This window comes from Sceloporus occidentalis, unplaced genomic scaffold, assembly GCF_023333645.1.
Source record: "Sceloporus occidentalis isolate IW3139 unplaced genomic scaffold, rSceOcc1.0.p SCAF_7, whole genome shotgun sequence".
NCBI lineage: Eukaryota > Metazoa > Chordata > Lepidosauria > Squamata > Phrynosomatidae > Sceloporus > Sceloporus occidentalis.
Window position 1 is genome coordinate 38,965,566 of NW_028316987.1, and position 21,223 is coordinate 38,986,788.

General features: G+C 38.5%; 1 protein-coding gene across 4 annotated transcripts in view; it reads right to left on the bottom strand.

The window, feature by feature from the left end:
* The window catches only part of GOLGA4 (golgin A4), a 76,936-nt gene that overhangs the window by 11,090 nt on the left and 44,623 nt on the right, over nt 1-21,223 (bottom strand). For all 4 annotated transcript variants that reach the window (XM_089532646.1, XM_089532645.1, XM_089532644.1 and 1 more), the window contains 6 exons: nt 19,655-19,810; nt 9,999-14,116; nt 7,959-8,080; nt 5,095-5,225; nt 1,368-1,481; nt 99-119 (listed from right to left, as the gene is read on the bottom strand). In XM_089532646.1, the coding sequence (XP_089388772.1) occupies nt 99-119; nt 1,368-1,481; nt 5,095-5,225; nt 7,959-8,080; nt 9,999-14,116; nt 19,655-19,810 (4,662 nt within the window). The remainder of the gene's footprint in view (nt 1-98; nt 120-1,367; nt 1,482-5,094; nt 5,226-7,958; nt 8,081-9,998; nt 14,117-19,654; nt 19,811-21,223) is intronic.

A 21,223-nucleotide genomic window follows, 5' to 3' on the forward strand; every position in this document is an offset into this window, starting at 1 on the left:
TTACTTTTGATCTGTACAGTAACAGCAGCACAGAAAAATAACTGGTGACATTATGTCAATAGCAAAAAGTATAAATGTCTTCAAGAAGACAGTCTTACCTGAAGTTCTGCTAGTGCTACCTAAAACAAGAACAAACAAACCATAAGACTATTAAATAAAATACATTGTCTTTGTGACCTTATAGAGAACATTATACAGTATTATAAAATATTTTCATCTGTACAATTTATCATTAATTTTCAGCTTAACACTGAGTACCTGTGTCTGTGCTTCACAAGCTTCTATTGCAAATAAATATTTGAGATACTTAGTGCTCACTACTATCTGCTAAACATCAATGGCCTCAAAGAGATGGGGCAAAAGGAGTGGCCAGAGGCTGTTCCCACCTCGACCTGCACAGGACTGCAGCGAACACATAGTACTAGTCTTGATCCAAGCCACCACTGCACAGCCAGCCTTTTTTGGCCCAGCGTGCTCTCCATGTGGCTTCCAGCCGCTCTGGGTACCTGCATGGTCTAAACAGCATGCTCCCAGAGCACCTGAAAGCTGCACTTTACTGCCTGTCTGTTCTGAGCCAGACATTGCATAATTACTCTTACATAAAACCCATTATATTGCTATATTGATGAATATTCATATGGGAATGACTAGCTTTGTCACTGCCAGAATAAAACATGGTTTATAGGTATTATAAACTATTAAAAGACAGAGTCCTCCTCCTCCAAAATAATATTGATAAACATTTTCAACCTGAAATCCCATGCTACATGCAAAACATCTAATTTAAAATAACAAGATGTAGACATATAAACTGTGTATGTATAAAATATAATAAAGAAATAAAAAATAACAAGATGTAAATATACGCAAATTCTCAATGACTCATTTCATTTGGATAAAAAAAATATCTGCCCATAAAGCAAAACTTTTAAAAATTTCTGGCAAATGAAATAATGTGAGATTCAAAATAAAATAAAATAAAATAGGGAATGAAGCATTATAGACTGTATCCAGACTAGCTACACTTAGTTCTTATTAATATTAAAAAGACTGTGACTCATCTGTTCCAATGTGACTAGTTTTTTCTGAATCAAACTCTATGTCACTATCTGGTTTACTGTTGAAATAAAACAAAGCTCTCTACCACCGATTTGGGTCCTCAGGTTCACCTGCTTTGCATCTATTGCAGAGTATTGAATCAGCTTCAGATATGAGATAACTGTGATAACATGTCATTAAAAAAACAATTTGGCAAAAGGAGGTTTTAACCACCTAGTCAAAATGAAATCAAGAAGTCTAAAACTAAAGAAACGAAGAGCCACAGTTGGTTAAGATTTCAAAAAAGAAAATAATGTTTTTCAACTTACTTCACCACTATCTATGTGTTCTTCATCCTCCAGTCTTTGTTTATATTCCTCTTGTAATTTCTCCAGCTGTTTTTCCAGCTCATTTACTTTTCCTGTCATTTCTTCTTCACGAGACTTCAGAATGTAGAATGTAGGAAAAGAAAGGAAACAAAATAATATAAGTTGTGGGATCCATCATCTTCAGCAAGAGAAATCCTACTGATTTTTTTTAACAGATACACATTTCACTCTACATTCAATTAATATAAAAAAAGGCCTTTTAAAATAAGAAACTCTAATTCATGCTGGAAAAAGAATCAACACTGAATCTAGATTAAAACCATTTTGTTGCACATTATCATGAAAGAGTACTAGTATTCTAAAGTATCCTAAAGTCACTTCTGAACTTTAAACAAATATAGCTAAATTGTGGAAAATGTCAGGTGGGACAATAGTCTTTCACCAAGATTATAAATATCTGCAGATGTTATGGCAGGTGCAGACTGGGTGGGTCACAAGAGGATGCAATTAAATGAAGACTTTGCTCCCATGTGTTGTTCTACAAAATACCTAATTTTGTAAGAGCCAAGCATGATAGGCAAATTATTATATTGATGTTTAAACTACTGTAACAACTAAATAACACTTGTTGCTTTGTTGCAACCACAAGACTCCAGTAATATTTATGTCAGCAACTTGTTTCTTAAAATCCATTAAGTAGCGGATGTCATACAATGGAACTAAAATATACATAAATTCTGTAGATCATTACAGTCATCCTGAATCAAAGTTATGTTTCAAAATAGGTATATGTTTTAATTCACCTAAGAAAAGAAATCCACAATCTAGTTCCCCCACCCCTACCCCATAGATGATAATAAAGTTCAGAAAGTTCTCTGGCAAACAGTATACATCCTTGGATATTAAATCAAATACTGATGTTTATTTTCTCAGAACAGACATTCCAATAAACACATTTTAAAATGAGTACATATTGAGCAAAAAAGAGCATTTGTTATCATTCCTAAATGTCAACCATAAATGGAAGAGGATTGATGTAATATGACAAAGCAATTATGCAACTATCCCCATAAGCAAAAAGGCTGCCAATTCATTATAAGAATGTATACAGTTTGGAGACATAGAATATAACTTTCCCTGAGCACTATTCAATTATTCTGATGACTTTAATGTAATAGAAATGTCAACAATTAATGTACTATATTCATTTCTGCAATGTTCAATGTTTGCAATAATACTGTGGGTATTTCAGCAAAGGTAGCAAGAATATATTGCTGTACTTTTAGAGAACTGCATAGTAGAAGGCGTACATAAACATAATTGCACTTTGTAAAACAAAAATGCTAGAAATCAATATTTGTGTTGTTGAGCTGCCCTATCAGACATGACAATACATAATGCTGATGTCTAAAAGAGAGAGGAGTACTATTAAAGGAAAAGGTTTTATTTTAAGTAAGAAATCTCAATTGCAAAAGGATGTCTCTACATATAAAGGGCCACCTTCCCTTCAGGCACACTTAAGAGTGCTAAGTTACAGAGATATTAGATCATTTAAGCCAAGCCATATAAATAATAAGAAGTCCTGAACACGACTAGCTAATTTTGGCCCCATACAGACAGGCCAAAATAAAGCTGCTTCAGGTCACTTTGGAGGTAGGCTGTTTAAATGCTACATGCGTTCTAAGAATCCAGAAGCCACGCTAAGGCCACACTCCAGTCCTAAAGACTGGAGTGTAGCTTTGGCACGGCTTCCGGATTCTTAGGACACATGTATCATTTAAATAGCATACCTCCAAAGTGACCTGAAGCAGCTTTATTTTGGCCTGTCTGTATGGGGCCATACTCTCCTATTCCACTCACAGATCAAGTGGAGTCCATGATGTGTATGGTGGCAGTGGGGGGGGGGGGTCTGGAGCTATGAGTCTGGATGCTTTCTTCCAGTCTCAAATAGCTTCCCCAGGTGGGACAGGAGACCCAACCCCTGAGCATCTCTTTGTTAAGAGTTCTCTTAGAGTCTGCCATGTGGTCCTTTCTCAGACTTTTTATAAACTCTGCTGAAAAGGTTCTCAAAGGTTTGCACTTCTGCACAACTGGCCATCTCACTGGACAATTGCTCTCTTATTATCTCTGTGACGCTGAGCCCCATTAAAATGTAACTTAACTACATCACATTATTTAATACTTTGTTACCTACAAAGAAGACTGTTTGAGTTGCCCAGATATGGGGCAAATCCCATTATCACACCTCTTATCCAGTCAGCATGCTGCTGTTCCTTTTGCCCATGCCTGCCTGCTTCTTCCTTCATCGCCTCCTCTTCTGTGCAGCAGTAGTAGAGGCTTCCCTCCTCCTTTCTACACCCTCCTACCTACCTGCTTCTGTGGCAATTTCTTTTTCTCCTTGGCAGTGCTATATGCACAGAACCAGGCCAGTTTTTCTTTTAAAGAACAAGGAGACAGTGGGCAAGTATCAGCAAGATAGGAGCAGAAGCCATACTTCTCTTCCGACTTCAGGCAGTGGGAGTGGTTGGGTCACTGCTATCCATGAAGCTTATGCTTTAAGTTATCACAAGATTCTATTTTCTGCTAAAACTAACTTAGGCCTGTTACAGACTGCCAAAATAAAGCTGCTTCAGGTCTCTTGGGGGTATGCTATTTAAATGATGCATGGGTCCTAAGAGTCCTGAGGTCGCGCTAAAGCCACACTCTATTCCTAAGCATTGGATTGCAGCTTTGGTGAGGCTTCCAGATTCTTAGGGTGCATGCATCATTTAAACAGCATACCTCCAAAGAGACCCAAAGCAGCTTTATATTGGCAGTCTGTTAACAGGCCATAGCTACCCTCTTTAAAAGTCTGAAATGTTTTCCTTGCTATAAAAAAATGCCTATAACACAACACAGACCTGTATTTCCCCTCAAATTTTATTTCCCCTTTTCTTCAGTGTGAATCCTTCCTGAGAAAACGGTTCAAAGGTGCATCATACATGAAACACATTAAATTAATCTTTCCAATATAAATTCATTTCTTTATTAATTTAAATCATTTACTAAAAGCCTAAGATATACAGCAAACACCTATCAATCACAGCAAGCTCCTATCTATCTTTCTCCTAATTCTTCCTTTGCTTTTCGTAGCTGCCAAGACTTGAGAAAAGAAAATGGAATCTGCATTTTTAGGAAACCCATAAAGATTAATAATATTTTGTAAACAATAAACAAAAAACAGTCTTTGGCACCCTAAATGCTAATCATTTTACTAAGGTATTGTAGCATCTTACCCTGCTTTACTTTTACTTCTGTTGCATTTTCTCTGTATCTGTTCCTATGGCCCAGTACCACTATTTTCTATGCAAAATTTGTTGTTATCTCAGAGGAATTAAGACTGGACAATTTAAATAAGTGAAAATGGGATATTTCAACTATTAACATGAAAGGCAGTAGCAAGCCCATTTCTCAAAAAACAATAGGACTGCACTTACTGTTTTGTTTCTTGACTTCCAGACTTGGAACTTAAAAGAAAAAAGTCAAGCTTAGAACCCAGGTTAGCTAAATGGCTAAATAGGTGAACCGAGGTTTAATCTAACTAACCAGCTAATATGGTAACCCTAACAAAATATGAATTTCCATAGCATGAGACCCCTTGTAGAGTCCCTTCTCAAGAGCAAAGTAACAGGCATTTTGACTTTAAAAAAAAACACACACACACACAAACAAGCAATGCAACACATACCTCTAGTATTTCTTCATATTTTTTTACTGTCCTTTGTAGGTCATCATCTTTTCCTAGAATCTTTTTATGTAACTGAGTTATCTCTGCATGGTGGCTTTCCATTAGTTCAGATTCAACCTCTTGGGCTTTACCTGTTTAAAAACAGTTGACTGGGTTAGTGTGGCACATGAATGGGTTGTTGTTTAAAATTGTCATTAAAGTATCAGCAAGGCATTCTATACAGGTTACAAAAGAAAACTGCCATAAGAGGCTTATAGAGAGAAAAATGTTGAAAGTAAAACAACTCAGGGCCTTGAAAGATGATATTGTTGAGAGAACATATTCCTTGCCTAAATTTAGCGCACAAAGTGGATTCCTTCATACAGGAGCATACCTAGGTTGACGGAACACTGGGTTTAAAAGCAAGTACACTCATCCTTCCATATTTGCGGTTTTGATATTTGCAGATTTGATTATTCACGGATTTAATTAATATGTTCTCTCTAGGAATATCTAGGTCCTCCAGTGCAACGCTATGGTCAACTTTTACGAAAAGTTGCACTGAAAGACCTAGAGATGCCTAGAGAGAATACTTTACTAGACATTTGTAGCTCCATATTGTAGGGAATCAATAAAGAGGAGCTTAATTATTATGGAATGAATTAAAATAATTTAAATGGGATGCGGTGGCTTAATGGTTAAGATGCCAATTCTGATTATCATAAGGTTAGAAGGTTGACTGTTCGAGGATCAAATGCCATTTGATAGAGTGAGTTCCCGTCACTAGTCCCAGCTTCTGCCAACCTTGCAGTTTGAAGACATGCAAATACAAGCAGATAAATAGGTACCCCTTTGGTGGCTGCATGACCACCAAAGTCGTCTTTGGACAACGCTGGCTCTTCAGTTTGTAACGGGGATGAGCATCGGCCCTACAGTTGGTTATGACTAGACATTCATGTCAAGGGAAACCTTTACCTTTACCTTTAAAATCACTTTAAAGCTCAAGGTTACCAAAGCTTCTTCATCACCTCTCCTTTCCCTTTCTTTATTTTTTACTGCTCTTGTTGTGTGCCTTCAATCATTTTCTACTTATGCTAACCCTAAGGTAAACTTATCATGGAGTTTTCTCAGCAAGATTTGTTCAGAGGGGGTTTGCCTTTGCCTTCTTCTGAGATGAGAACATGTGATTTGCCCAAGGTCATCCAGTGGGTTTCTATGGCTGAGCAGTGATTAGAACCCTGGTCTCCAGAGTTGTAGCCCAATGATCAAAGCACTACACCATACTGGCTCTCTTAATTATATATTATTACACAAATATCAATATAGGGCTGGAGCAGACAAGCAGGAAAAAGCGGCTCAATCCTGCTTTTTCCAAAACCAGGCCAAACCCCGATGTCCACATAACCCACTTCCAAAGCGGGGCTAATACCCATGGGCAGACTGCACAGCGTGCCATCAAGTTTTTTTGTCGTTGTTGCTTCCCCACCATGCATGCACACCATCACACAAACACATTGTCTGTGAGGTCCAAGTACCCCTTTGATCAGCCACACAGCCGCGCATGGAATGCTCTGCTGGTACAGGGTGATACACCGGCAAAGCGCAATCATGGAAGCCCCTATATATGTCTTATTCATCCCCCTTCAACCCATGCTCCCTGTTGGATTGTCTGGTTTGTGCATGTTGTAATTACATTCATTGGAGTTGTAGCACTTTCATTTCTTTGCTCTACCACAGTGTTGTACTAACACCAGGCTGTTTATATGCAGGTGTGAGGATATGCTAAACTGGAGTATCCTGTCTTCTTTTTGCCCCAGAGTGCAGCTTCATTTCGATTTCAACCCGCTTTGGAGGTGTGCATCATATAACCCCCTCCCCAGCGGCTTTATTTGGCCCATCTGTTTCATCCCATAGTCAGCTAGAAATATCCTTCTTTTTCTACTGTGGCCATCCTCAAAATCAATGAAAATTCTTGTAAGCAGAAAAAAGCAGCCTACATTACTTTGAACATACACTAACAGACATTAACAGAAGGTAATCTTTCCACCAATTTATACATATGGTTATGAAATCTGGACAGTAAACAAAACTGACAATAATAGAATAGAGCTCTCCAGATATCATGGACTAAATGAAAAATAAAGGGGTCTGAGAACCAATCAAGCCTAGACTCTAGAAGTCAAAACATCTAAACTGAAGCTACTGTACTTTTGAAACATTATGTTTGGCAAAGTGGAAGGCAGTAAAAGGAAGCCATGGCCATGTGGTTACAGATCTTAACAGGGTGGTTAATAAGAGAGTGTCTTGGAGTACCCTCATTCATAGGGATGTCATAAGTCTTGATGACAATTAACAACAACAATCCTTCCATGCCCTGCAGCCCCCTCAGCTGCCTTGAAGAGCCTGTCTCAGGAAGTCAGAGACCTTCCCAAACAATGAAGAGTGGAAGTGGCTGGCAAAGGGGAAAATTAAAAGTGAACAGAGGTCCACCAACATTTTGGATGATTTCCCTTTCTCTATATAACATTGTAGGAATGCATCTCTACATAGTTCCTATTCTTGACCTACAATCAATGGGTTTGTGTACAGAAATACATACACAACACACCAAGAGAAGCAGTAAACATGAGAATTAAAATCTAACAATGGAATTTGGAATGGGGGGGGGGGGCAGAGATCAAGCCTAGTTAGCAACAAAACTCTTTAGCATGGGCTTGTGCCAAGATATCTTAGCAGATTCAGGAAAATAAATATACAAAACCTGGACTCTGTTCAAACCTATGGACATTTTGCTTCTAAACTGACTCTCCAATAATAGATCTGAAGTTTGGATTTACAAGACAAATAGCTGTCCAATATCTATACAAGGTATTGTTCCAACTCACTGATAGTTTCTTTTACAGCTGTTTCTAATTCCTGGTCCTTTTGTGCCAGCTGGGTATTGAATTCCCTCATCAATTGCTTTAATGTGGAGTTGTGCTTCAATTCAATGTCCTCTTTCTCATATCTATAAAGACACAGCAAAACATGTTATCTGGAGCAGATAAGGTAGTTCAAAGCAATAGCATAAAGACACATTAATTTCTTTCTGAATGAATTGAGAGTCTGCCCAAATATGCTAAAAATGCTGTTAAAATAATGGCTGTTACAACAGATGACCATGCTAAGCAGAGCTCCACAGGAACCTTGGTTTATGAAGGACAGTGTGCTTGTGCATCCTGCCCAATCCTTTACCCTTGCAGTGCGAGAGGATAAACAACTGCAGATCAGTTGTTTTATTGTGATATGAAAAACTGGCAGACATAAAGTTGTCTGATTTGTTTATCTCTTGATAACCCAGATCATTAATCATAGACCAAACTCTGATTTAATTCTCTATTTTGTCAAGAGAGAGGGAAGCCAGATAGCTGTCTGTCTGCCAAATTCTTTCACAATAAACAACACAGAGAGCCTGTGATTTCTGTAGCCACTCTACTATAAGCAGGCGCTATCAGCCAGTGTACATGAATATACTTGACTGTCCACAACAAGCTAGAATTCCCTTGAATTCTGGATTACTGTGAATGTTGTGCTTCGCTAACAGTTTTTCTTTAGATTTGTATTACTGTTCTTCTGTTTCATCGAAAGATGGAAAAAACTCATTATCAAAATAATGGGCCAGACCAGACAGGTAGAAAAGAGTGGCCCAAGTCCACTCCAGCCAGAAGCAGGTCCAAACAGCATCGGCCATGTGGCCCACTCCCAACACAAGTTGTGCTTACTGGGGTCAACTGGCATTTCCAAGAGCTGGATTATCCCAGTTCCTTTTTGCTCTGGTCCAAATGATTGGAGTGTGGTCTTGACATGGCTTCCAACTGCTTTGGAGGCGTGTGTCGTCTAACTGGTACGCCTCCAAAGCAGCCAAAAGCTGCTTCATTCGTCCATCTGTTCTGGTCTTCTGTTACCAAACCTAACTCTAGAAGAGCAAAGGTTATTCTAGTAGAGCAAAGGCAGTACAAACTGCTGCAAATGCCAGTCTGGCTTGCAAATAGCTAATTTATTTTCCTGGGGTTAATTAAATTATTTAAACATATCTATCCAAAGGAAGATTTGCTCCCTCATCTTCTTATCAACTGTAGCATAAAAACAGTTTTAGGAAGACATTATCAATGTGTAGCTATCTCTGAAACTCATCCTTTTCTTGTTTATTCACAGAAAAAGCATCAGATCTCAGCATACCCAAATAGGAACAAATCCCACTGAATATGGTGGAACTTCTGAGGAAATATGTTTAGGACTACATGTTAAATAATAACCACTTTTACCTATTACATTCTAATGTGAATAGTGCAGAAAACAATGTAAATGGTCAACTCTTTTAGAAACTCAACCCTGCAAAGGCCACACTCAGATTATCAGCCTTCTACATTCACTTGCATGCTGTTTGCTCCTCTCTTTGTGGTGTAAGGAATTAAACCATAGCTTCTCATTTTATCCAAAGTGTGGCTATTAGTTTCAGAACATGGCATGATATTAAGTCAGCTTCAACGGTTCAATATTCAGGTTTGCTCCAGAGCTGGTGGTATCCATAACTTCCTAGTTTAGATAAAATTAGATACTACGGTTACTTAAAGGCTTCTTGGTTTGCACTAAACAAAGACCAAAGGCTATCTTATGTATGTACAAAAAGCCCATTTGTATCTTTTTAGCCAAGATATAACCATATGAACTAAGCCAACTAGCTTTCCATGGTGTGTGTGTGTGTAATACCAATAATCTGAAAACATTTTGGCCAATGTTGACTATGAATAATCAAGCACTGATATCTATTATTTGAGTATAAAGTTGGATAAAATCATCTTTCTCAATTTCACACAGTTTCATCAACTATAAAAGTGGCCAGTGGTAATTTTAGAAAGCCCTCATGGAATGCAGGTAGAACTTACTTTATTTTTTGTTCCATTTCCTCCAAGGATTCTTTCTTCATTATTTCCAACTCCTGCTGATGTTCCTTCCGCAGAGTCCGCAAATCCTTCTGCAGCTTATTCAGATCTCTGTGCTGCTTCTGCTTCTCCCGCTCAGTCTCTTCCAGTTTACTTTGTATATCCTTCTGCTGGGTTTGTAAATCATCAAGCAATTTCTGAAGTTCAAGGACTGATTTAGTCTTTTCTTCTGTGCTTTCTTCCAAAGCTTTTATAAGGCTACTTCTTTCACCCAGCTGCTCTTGAAGCCCCAGCAATCTTTCATCATACTTTGAAATTATTTCTTCAATTTCAGTTCTGTGCCTTTCTTTCTCTTTCATTAAATCCTCATCAAAACTGTTTCTCACCTGCTGCAAAGACTGCCCTTCTTTTTCCTTTTCTTTTAGTTTCTCCTGCAAATCTTTAATGACATTTTCCATATTTTGTTGTTCTTGCTCTTTGAGTTTAAATACTTCTCTGATGTTTGCTAGGTCACTATCATTCTTTTTGCATTGTTCAAGCAATATAGCCTGTTTCTTTGTTTGCTCCTCAAGTTCTTGCTGAAGCTTTTCAATTATAATATGATCTTCTTGTTTTCTTTTATGGAGTTCTTCTTGTTGATTCTGTACCTCTAGTTTTAAAATATCATTTGCTTTTTGTTCCTCATCATGCATTTTTAGTAGTTTCTCTTTTTCCAATAAATCTTTCTGTAAAGCATCAATTTTTAATTTGTATATATGTTGCATGTTCTCTAATGCATGGGCTTTGTCCTGTTCTGTGGAAACTTTTACTGTTTCCACTTTCTGTATAATCTCCTTTTCTAACTCTGAATCTCTTGATTTCATTTTTTCCTCTAAAGATATTATCTTGCTTTCTTTGTCTTGCAATTTTTGCTCTAACTGCTTTTTCATGTCTTGTCTACACTGTTCTCTTTCTTCCATTTGGGAAGTCAATTGCTTTCTAATAGAAGCAATTTTTTGTTCAGCCTTTTTTTTCAGGTCTGCTATTTTAGCAGTTGTTTCTGAAATAAGCTTCTCTTCTAAAGCCTTTAATTCCTCCTCTTTACTTTTCATTAGAGCCACTTTTGTTTCTTCAAATTCTTTTGATTTTTCCTCAAGATCAACTTCTATAGACTGCACTTTCTGTTCAAAAATTAATACTTTTTCTTCCATTTCCTTAAGTCTGTTATCCTTTTCCTCAACTGCTACCTCAACCTGTTGAAGCTTTAGTTCCAGTTCTTTTTTTTCACCATGTTGCTCATTATATTTTTTAAGCTCATCCATTAAAGAATCGTTTTCTGACGTTTTCCGAGCAATGTGTTCCTCTAGTTCAGCAATTCTTGCTGTATGGATTTTTAATTCAGCCACTAAATCAGATTCTTGTTTGTCTCTTCTGATCTGCTTTTGTTCTATTAAGCCTTTCAAATGTTCTAAATGTTTGCTTTGTTGATCACATTCCCTCTTCATTCTGTTCAATTCCTCTTCTTTTTCACAAGCTTGATTATTACTCAATTCAACTTTGTTTTGTAATTCCTTAATGGTATTATGGTTTTGTGTAAACCTTAACTGGGCTTTCTTTTTCCATTCTGACATCTTATTCATCCAGTGGTCCACCTGTTCAAGAGCAGCTGCTTTTTCGACACTCAGCAGTTCAACTTTGGAAGATAGTTCTTGTACCTCATTCAGTAACTGCTCTTGATTCTCTTTGTGTTGCTTGTTTAGCAATACTGTGACAGCATCTTTGTCTGATATGCTAGTTTCAAGTCTGAGATTCAACTCACTAATAAGTCTGTTAAGGTCTGCAATCTCTGACTTCTTCTCACTCAGTTCCTCCTTCATGGAAGTGATAACATTAATATGCTCAGATAATTCTTTCTTCAGCTGCATGGTGAGTGTTTCTTTTTCTGTTGCTGCTTGCTGCTGGTATCCTTCTTCTTTTTGCAACTGCTCTTTCTCTGTTGTAAGTCTTTCAATATCCACCTTCATAGATGTCATCAGATTTTCCTTTTCCTGTAAAGTCCTAGTTAAAGTACAATTGATTTCTGTTATTTCTTTAAGTTGAGCTTCTAGGTCAGAAATTTGAAACATTTTAATTAATATTGTTCCTTTAATTTTTGTTGCCTGCTCCTGACAATGTGCAATTCTAACAATTATTGAAGAAAACTTTTCATTACACATATCTATCAATTCACTGGTTTTTGTCTGCAGTAAAGTTTCTGCCTTCTGCTGGTAGTCCCCCAGTTGTTTAATTGTGTCTGTTTCGAGCTTCTCAAATTCAGATTTTTTTTGCTGAAGCTCCACATTTTTGTCCTCAAGCTTTTTTTTGTAATCTTCACTCTCTTTAAAATGGGAACATTTCAGAGCCTCAAGCTGCTCATCAGAAGTTTTCAATTTATCAGCCAATTCACTAATTTTATTCTTCTCTTTTTCTTCTACTGCCTTTATTTCATTAAGCTGTTCCTGAACTGCTGTTTTTTCCTTTAAACATAAACTAAGGTCATCCTCAAGTTTTTCAAGCTGTATTTTCATATCTGTTTCTTTTTTAGTCAAAATAGTCACTTGATCTAAAGCATGCTGTAGCTGCTCTTTCAGTTCATTCATGGATATGTCCCTTTTTGTTTGTTCATCCTTTAAACGGGTAATCTCTGCATTATTCCCTTCTCTTTCAGCACCGAAGGTGGCCAGTTTCTGCTTTAGGTCTCCTACTTCCTGTTCTTTTTCCTGTAACTCCATTTCATGCTTTTCCTGAAGTTCCTCAGCCTGCTGAATTAGCTTCTTTTCCCACATTTGTACAACTTCTTCTAGTTCTTGTCTATGAGTTTTAGCTAGGCTTTCTAGTTGCTCCTTCTGATTCATCTCAAGTTTTGACACAGCTTCACTGATTCCAGTTGAACTAGCATGAGCCATTTCTACAATTTTTGAATTGAACTGCTGCTCTTTCTGACTAAACTCCAATTGTTTGTTTTCTATTTCCTTTTTCAGTTTTGCTTCCTGCTCTGAAAGCTTCTTCTTGAACTTTTCTTGCATCTCTCTTGCTTTGTCTTTAATCTTGTCTGTTTGTGTCTGTTGATGTTTTAATTTGTTTTCATATTCATCTTTTAAGGCACCAATTTCCTCTTCTTTGGCTGATAAGAGCTGTCTTAGCTCATCAATTTGTTGATTCAAGAGTTCTTTCATTTCTAGAAGCTCATTTTCCTTCACAATACAATAACTCTTTGCCTGGTTGACCTCTTCTCTAAGATCTCTTAACTGTGATTCATAGTGTTCTGTTAGAGAGGATACTTTCTGCATATTTTCAATCTGCTGCTTTTCCATTTCACATTTCAAATGATGTACCTGAGAAACTTGAGAGTCTAATTCTGCTTTGACTTCATTCAGCTGGGTTTCACTTTTTACAATTTCTCTGGCATTGTCATTTCTGGTCTGAGAAAGACTGTCCACTTCTGCAGATATTTTTTTACATTCAGATTCAGCTTTTACTAGAGATTCCTTTAGTGTTTTTATTTGCTCTTCCAGTTCCTCTTGGCATTTCTCTTTTGCTTCCAAGAGTAGTTGGAGCTGACTAATTTCTTCTATGAAGTCTTTCTTAATTACTTCAGTTTGTTCCTTGTGATTATTTTTTTGTTCTTCCAGCTTTGCTTCAAACTCTTGTTTTTCTTTATCTGCTTTTTCTTGTAATGTGGTCAGGCATTTTTCAAGATCATGACGTATTTTTAATACATCTGATAACTCAGAAGAGAGCGCTTCTAGTTCTGTTTGTTTCACATCAAGCTTTTCTAATGTTTTTTCATTCATCTCTTCTATATGGGCATGAAATACAGTCTCTTTCTCTTTTAACAGTTTGGATACTTCTTCTTCATGAAGTCTTTTCAGTTTCTCCATTTCTGAATGCTGCTCCTCTGTTAACATGTTAAGTTTTTCTGTCCAAAACTGATGTTCTTTCTGCTTCACCATCTCAAGCTCTTCTCTATGCTTTTCAACTAGGGCAGTGATTTCTTTGTTGTGCTTATTTCTTTCTGATTCTATCTGAGTAGTCAAATCCTCCAACTGGTTTTTGTCTTTTTGTGAACTTTTTGCAAGGGAACTTTCCAACTCCAGAATTCTCTGTTAACAAGATTGGTTGGGGGGGGGGGGGGGAATAGCATAAATACCATTTTCTGTGAATTGAAATTTTTCATTCTACCTGGTTTGCTACCTCCTATTCAGTTTACTTAACCTAACATTCTTTAACTATGATAAAATAGCATCCTTAATAAATGTGAATCTGATGGAGGAAAAGAGGACATGGAGCAAAACTGAGAGGTTGGACTTACCATGATTCAAGGATGGCAGGAAGATCAATCCACTATGATTTGGTTATTCTCCGCATGCCAACCAGACTGGCGGGAGTGTGCATTCTTTTCATTAAGCCCCTTCCCTTCTCCATCACTTTTTATTATCTAGCCTTACCTAACCTAAAACCTCATCCACTCTGACACTGCTTCATATTTTGTTCTAAAGGGCAGGTGTGGATCGATCTTCCCGCAATCCCTTAATGAACTATCAAGCTCATTCCAATCTCTCATTCATGGGATGGGATGGAGGAACAATCCACTACAATTGGGATGTACCAAACCTTCTTTCCTCTGGGTGGGGATATCATTTGGCTACCACCGACTGCAACGTAGCCTTACCAAAAGTTGCCTGTGCTGGCTTCTATTTATCTAATTTGTAGTGTCTCACAAAGGTTGATGGTTCTTTCCACTTTGCCACTTCACAAATGTCTTTCAGAGAACCAGACACAGCATAAATTGTACTAGTAGCCATAGCTCTTGAGAAGCAAAGCCACACATTGCTTGACTTTGGATTCTTTTTCCAGTCATAGCAAAGAAAAATACAAACACATAACCATCACTGTTCTTGATACTTTTGACTTAAAGTCCTTGGATTCTAAAATACAAATAGAGCGAGCCTCCTCCTTACACGGGGGATCCCCCCGCATAAGGGGAAATCCACATATGCTCACGCCCCACTAAAAACAATGGGGCATGTGCTCGTGCCTCGGGGGCAGTGTGCATGCCATTGCTTTAATTGGCACGTGCTTTCGCGTAAGCTGTATACAGTGCACCCATGTATGGTGTGGACGCACTGTAAAAACTCTGTCCACCTCAACTTTAAATAAATCTTAATAGCTCTCCTTACATCCAACATACGTCGCCTATATTCCTCTGGATGCCTTGGATTTGGACATCAATTAGGAAGATACAAGATAAATTACCTCAGGAGTCATCATTCAGGAGATATACTTTGGTAGAAAAATGGGATCCATGGTCAATACTAATCTATCCTTGTCAAATTTTCATAAATTTGGATGTACAGACAATGCAGCTAACTCTGACACTCTCTTTGCTAACATGATTGCCATCAGGAGGCAACCTTAAATGTCATAATTCGTAGTGACACTTTCCCCAGTGGCTCAAATTGTGTATTTGGGCCGTTATAGACGGGCCTAAAAGTGCACGCTCTGCGCATGCTAGGGTTAGGAAGCAGCGGCGCTTCCGCACACTCCCAACCCTAGCACGCACGGAGCACGCACAAAATGGCGGCGGCCGTTCCATACGGCCACCACCATGACTACGTCACGACCATGCCGCCTCTAAACGGGGCCACGTGGTTGTGACGTAGTGGGGCCGCGCGAGGGCGCATAGAGTGCCCTTTCTGCGGCCCCGGAAGGAGCTCTGTTTTGGAGCTCATTCCAGCTTTGCGTTGCTGGGCGCAGCCTTTACATGGCTGCGCCCAGTGACGCAGAGGAGAAAGGGGCCAAGCGGCCCCTTTCTCCTCTTCCCCGCCACCGCCGGGTGTCCTTGGGGCTTGAAGCCCCAAGGACACCCCTTTCCAGGCCACGGGGAAGCGGCCTTTTGCAGCTTCCCCGCAGCCTGGAAAGTGGCGGATCGGGGCCTCGGAGGCTGCCGTTGTGGCAGCTGAGGCCCCGATACACCGGGGAAAGGCACGCCTACAGGCCGCCCCAAAGGGGCGGTCTGTAACGCGCCTTTGTTAGTCTACTGAGAACTAAATTAGATCCCAATGCAGAAATCTTTGGTATGTAGGAAAAGACTTAATAGTTGCTCCTCTGAGAGATCTGAGATTCAAGACAGGATGGCAGGTCCTGCTGATTTTGGACACCGTAAAGAAAACTGAATAAATTCCAGAGAACTGTTGATTTCCTGGAAGTTTCTCCACTGTCTCTATTTTCTTCCACACTATTCTCTGTTTTTCTACTACCTTTGCCACTGGTGAGGAAACATATCTCCTTCTCGGTTTCTTGTTGAATATTATTTTGTAGACTTGAGTCACTAATTGTAGCACCCATCAATCCAATGTTACAGTTGACCACAAGACCCTGAAAAGCAGAAGTCTTCTTCCTGCTGGCACTGATCTTTTATTAATACTGAGATCTACCCCTTTTTAGGATAGATCCACCTCTTCTATTCTATTGTAGTTTTGCAAAGGACCCTTGTCTACCAAACTTGGTCTCTTGATCTGTACCACTGCTGTCTCTAACATTGACCTACCAACTGCTCTTCCTCCTTGAAAGGAAAAGAAGCCGCCCTGAAAGGACCTCTTATCTAATTTCCTTCTCTGTATAATTGGCATGGCTTGCTTCTTATGCACACTTTCCACCAGAACTTTTTCTAGGGCTTTTCCCTCAAACAATAATTCACGTCTGAATGGTACATAAGATAAATTGTTTTTTGATTTCTGGTCAGCCTCCCAGTGATGTAGCCATGATGAACATCTAGCTACCGCAACTGCATTAATGCCTAGAGCTATAAACGCTACTGCATCATGGATCACATCCACAGTATACTCCAATACCTTCCGGATTCTTCCCAAAGACTTTAGTAACAAATAGAACCCGGTCTTCTCACTAGCTTCAATTTCCTGCTTCCACAAAACTGTTGCCCTAGCAAATATGGATGCTGCCACTGAAGCTTTTACAGCTAATGCAGAAGCCTCATGAGCTTTATGCAATGCACTATCTGCTCAGTGTTCATCCACCTATTTCAACATCGTGTCTCCTTCTCGTGGGACTATTGCCCTGGAAACAAGGGCAACTGTAGGCCTGTCCACAAGGAGTACTTTGAAGAATTCCATATCTCCTTTCCCAAAGGAAAGTACTTTAGTAGCCTAACAAATGTCTGGATTTAAAGGAGTGCTCCATTTGGTGTGAATCAACTCCTTAAATAACTTAGGAAATGACACTGTACCCCTTGAGACACTTGCCTCCTAATTACAAAAGCCACCTTTTCTTGTTTGTCATTCTAATTTTTAATATGCGATCTGATTCCTATCTCATCTAAATTCAAAGTTCTTAGCACACTCTTCAATAAATTCTTGAAAGTTTCAGAGTAAAATGGTCTGTTGGAGTCCATTTCCTTATCATCTTCCTGTTCTGAAGATTCATAAGCAGTGTCATGGACTATTTCATCCATCATGTCCTCTTGCTAAACAAACTTCTTGGTCTATCTCCATATCAGAACCTTTTGTGTGTTTTGATTTTATTTCTCTAGCATCCATTTCATTCTCCTTGATGACCTCATGTCCTTCTGCATGATTTTCATTATATCTAGCCACATTTTATTATTAAAGTTCAATGCATTTATTTTTGCTTGTGGATTTAAATTTATTTTATTTGAACTTTCCATTTCATTAAGTTGTTTAATTATTTGTGGATTTAAATTCATTTGTTTGCCATTGGCAAATTCATTGTACAGTCAACCCTCCATTGACTGTGGGGGTTCCATTCCAGACACCTTCAAATACCAAAAATCACATGCCCTCAAATCCCATTATTATCAATGAACCTGCACACGACCACACTGGCATGTTCATGTGCATGTGTTGCCTCTGACAATGATGGGGTGGGGCCATCTACAGATGCTCCAGTTCACGAATGACTGGCTTGCTGATGTTGAGGGCCGAATGTATTGTTGATATTTAATAAGACTAAATTCATTCAATATAATTTCTTTTATAATTGCACATAAATCAGTTGAATATGTTGTTTAAATTCATTTTATTCTCTGTGCTGTCCTAAGTCATTGCTGATGTATTTCAGCCCTCTGCATCGCCTCCATAAGTTCTTCTCTATCTGCATGCCTATGTCTCTGCTGTCCTTTATAAGATCCCAACTCACCGGTCAATTAAATAGCCCATAAACTCTTGCAACATGCTTTGAAAAGACACATGCTGTCTACCTGCAGCCTGAGCCTGTTGCAATTCCTATCTGTCTCTGCCATACACTACACCCAGCACTGCTGCCGGAGACACTGAGCATACTCAAACCAAGGAGCTCTAGAATCCGGTTTTGCAAGACATCAGCCAAAACTGACAGTCAGAATTTTCACTGCTACCACAATGGTTTTCTCCGACTTGGTACTCATGTTTTGATTCATTTTTGGTTTGGCTTTCTCTTTTTTCTTTCTAATTATTACAGGTTCTACTTCTTTAGTCTTAGATTTCTGTCTTTTTATCTGTCTCTGCAGCATCTCTCTCACATGCTAGCATTTTTAAATCCTCCACTTCACTCTCACTTGACGAAATAAATCTTTTTCCCAGTTCCTCTTTGCTCTCCTGCTCAGTGACACACACGTTAGCAGCCATTTGAGGGCTATTTATCCATTTTTTCCCCTTGTCCCACGATTGGCTGTTCCACCATCAAGGGGAGTTCATCTTTATACTTACTTTCATTTTTCCTTCTACTACAGCCTCTTTCTCTCTAATTCTGTTCTCCATCTCTTCCCTACTGAAAATGTATTCTAATTACTGTTTTCCTCTATGTTTGTTTGAAAAAGGAAAGCACATCTGGTTGGTATGGCAAGATAGAAAAACTGAGAGAGAAGGGAAGGACCTCATGCCAGTCCAGTTGGTATGAGGGGAATTACCTAGCTGTAGTGGATTGTTTTTCTGTGCCATCCCATGAATTACTGTACCCAATGCCAAGGGAAATTTCAAGAACAATTAAATGCTTTTATTGTGAATGAAAAATAAATATTTCTACCGTAAATTAAAAGCAAGGAGTCTCAAATTCCAAAACACAAAACTATAACAATTCCGAGTCTTCCAAGCATGAGTAAGAGAAGAAATACAGGTACTAAAGATCTTCTCAGAATCTAAAGGGGAATCTGTCTACACATGTGCATCATTATCACAGCTGCCTAGGTCAGCATAAGGGAACAAACTGCTTACAAAAAGAGACCCCACATAACCAACTCCCCAGCACAAATACTCATAATTAACACAAAGATATCAATCACATCCTCTCTTATACTTTGTTCCCAGACCCATCAAGTGAGGAAAGACAAGGAAAATATATAACATAGGCTCTGAGGTCAGATTTATTCCTTCATGTTACAATGCATGGATTTATTGCATTCCCAGAATGCCAAGAGGCACACCATCTGCTTTCCTTTGCTGACTTCTTCAAACAATCCTTGGTTTTATCCTGGATTATACTATGATAGGCCAGGATATGAAGAGTCACAAGAGGGGTTTCACCATATTCTCGGGGACTGAATCCCAAATTTCTCCCCAAAGTCTTCAAAGTTTATATTTTAAATTCAAGTGAGAAAAGAAAAAGAGGTTTCCAAGTCTTTTACTCACTGTTTTGGAGGTCTCCACTGCTTGTTGCATCTCCTCAAGTTTTCTAGTACATTCCAGCTGAATTGCTTTTTTCTGTAGCTCCAGTTCTTCTAAGGCCAACAATTCTTGTTGTTCTTTTTCTTGTATAGTCTGTAGATGTTCCCTCTGGCACTTTTCCTGTGTCAGGAATTATGACATTTTAGAAAATAAAGCCCCTCAACCAGACTCTTATGTAAACTTAGCAAACATGTGATAAGAGAAGTTCTCTTACAGATCAATAAATTGTTGAAAGTAGAAATAAATGGTCAATGCTCATGGATATAAACAGTGGGGCTCCCAAAAGACATGTACTGTGAATTGTGGATTTTAATTGAGAGTTTTTTCTATAAGAAGCCAGGTCTTGCAAAAGAGACCAGAGGGAGAAGCAAGTGGATTTAAATGGAGAGGGTATTTTTGATAGGAAGCCAGGGCTTACAAAACAGACCAGAGAGAAAATCAAGTGGATTTAAATGGAGATTTTTTCTGATAGGAAGCAAAGGCTTGCAAAATGACTGGAGGTGGAAGGAATTGGTGTTCAATGGAGATTGGAGTGTCAGGCTTGCTTGCTTTAGGATCTTTCCAAGCACTATAATATAAGTATTGACCCTTATATAAGTCTACCCAAAATTTTAGGGTCAATTTTGGGGCATAGATTTTCAGCTTATAGTCGAGTATATATGGTAGGTGAGCTATTTTTTTTAAATCTGAGAGAACATATCTCTAGGCATTTCTAGGACCTCCAGAGTAATTCTGTGGTCAATTGCCATAAAAAAAACTGATGAAAGTTTTTTTTTTCTGTTGCATATAGGGCAGCAGTGGAGCTAAAGTGGACAGGAATGGGACATTTTGAGTCAGATAATTACATATCATTTTACTCAGGAAATAAAAATCTAAAAAGATCTAGGGTGGCATTAATAATGAGAGAGATGTAGCAAAAGCAGTCAAGGGAAATTATGCAAAATCTGACTGAATCATATCAATAAGACTTCAGAGGAATCCCATCAATATAACCTAATTCAAACTTATGCTCTAACCACAGAGGCAGAAAATGAAGAAATTGAAAGATCATGGACTGAAGTTCAGGAGGAAATTAATCACACACCAAAATCGGATGTGTTGGTAATCCTAGGTGACTGGAATGTAAAGGAAGGAAGCAATAGAACCAACTGTAGCAGAATTTGGCCTAGGATCAAAAACTGAAGCAGCAAAATTTGGTGAAGCCAATAGTTTGTTCATTTGTAAACACATTCTTCAGGCAACCAAAGAGGCAACTGTATACATGGACATCACTTGGACATCATCATATAGAAATCAGACAGACTACATACAAATAGCTTCATTTATCTCCAAAAACAAGACCAAGATCAGGTTGTGGCACAGAACATGGATTGCTAATATCAAAAATTACAATAAAGCTACAGCAACCACTTAGCCAAAATACAATGTGAAGATTTTTTCTTTAGAATTTAAAGATAATGTTAGAAATAGATTTGTCTTGATAAGCCTAACTGACCAGGAGCCAGAACACCTCTGGATTGAAGACAGGGACAC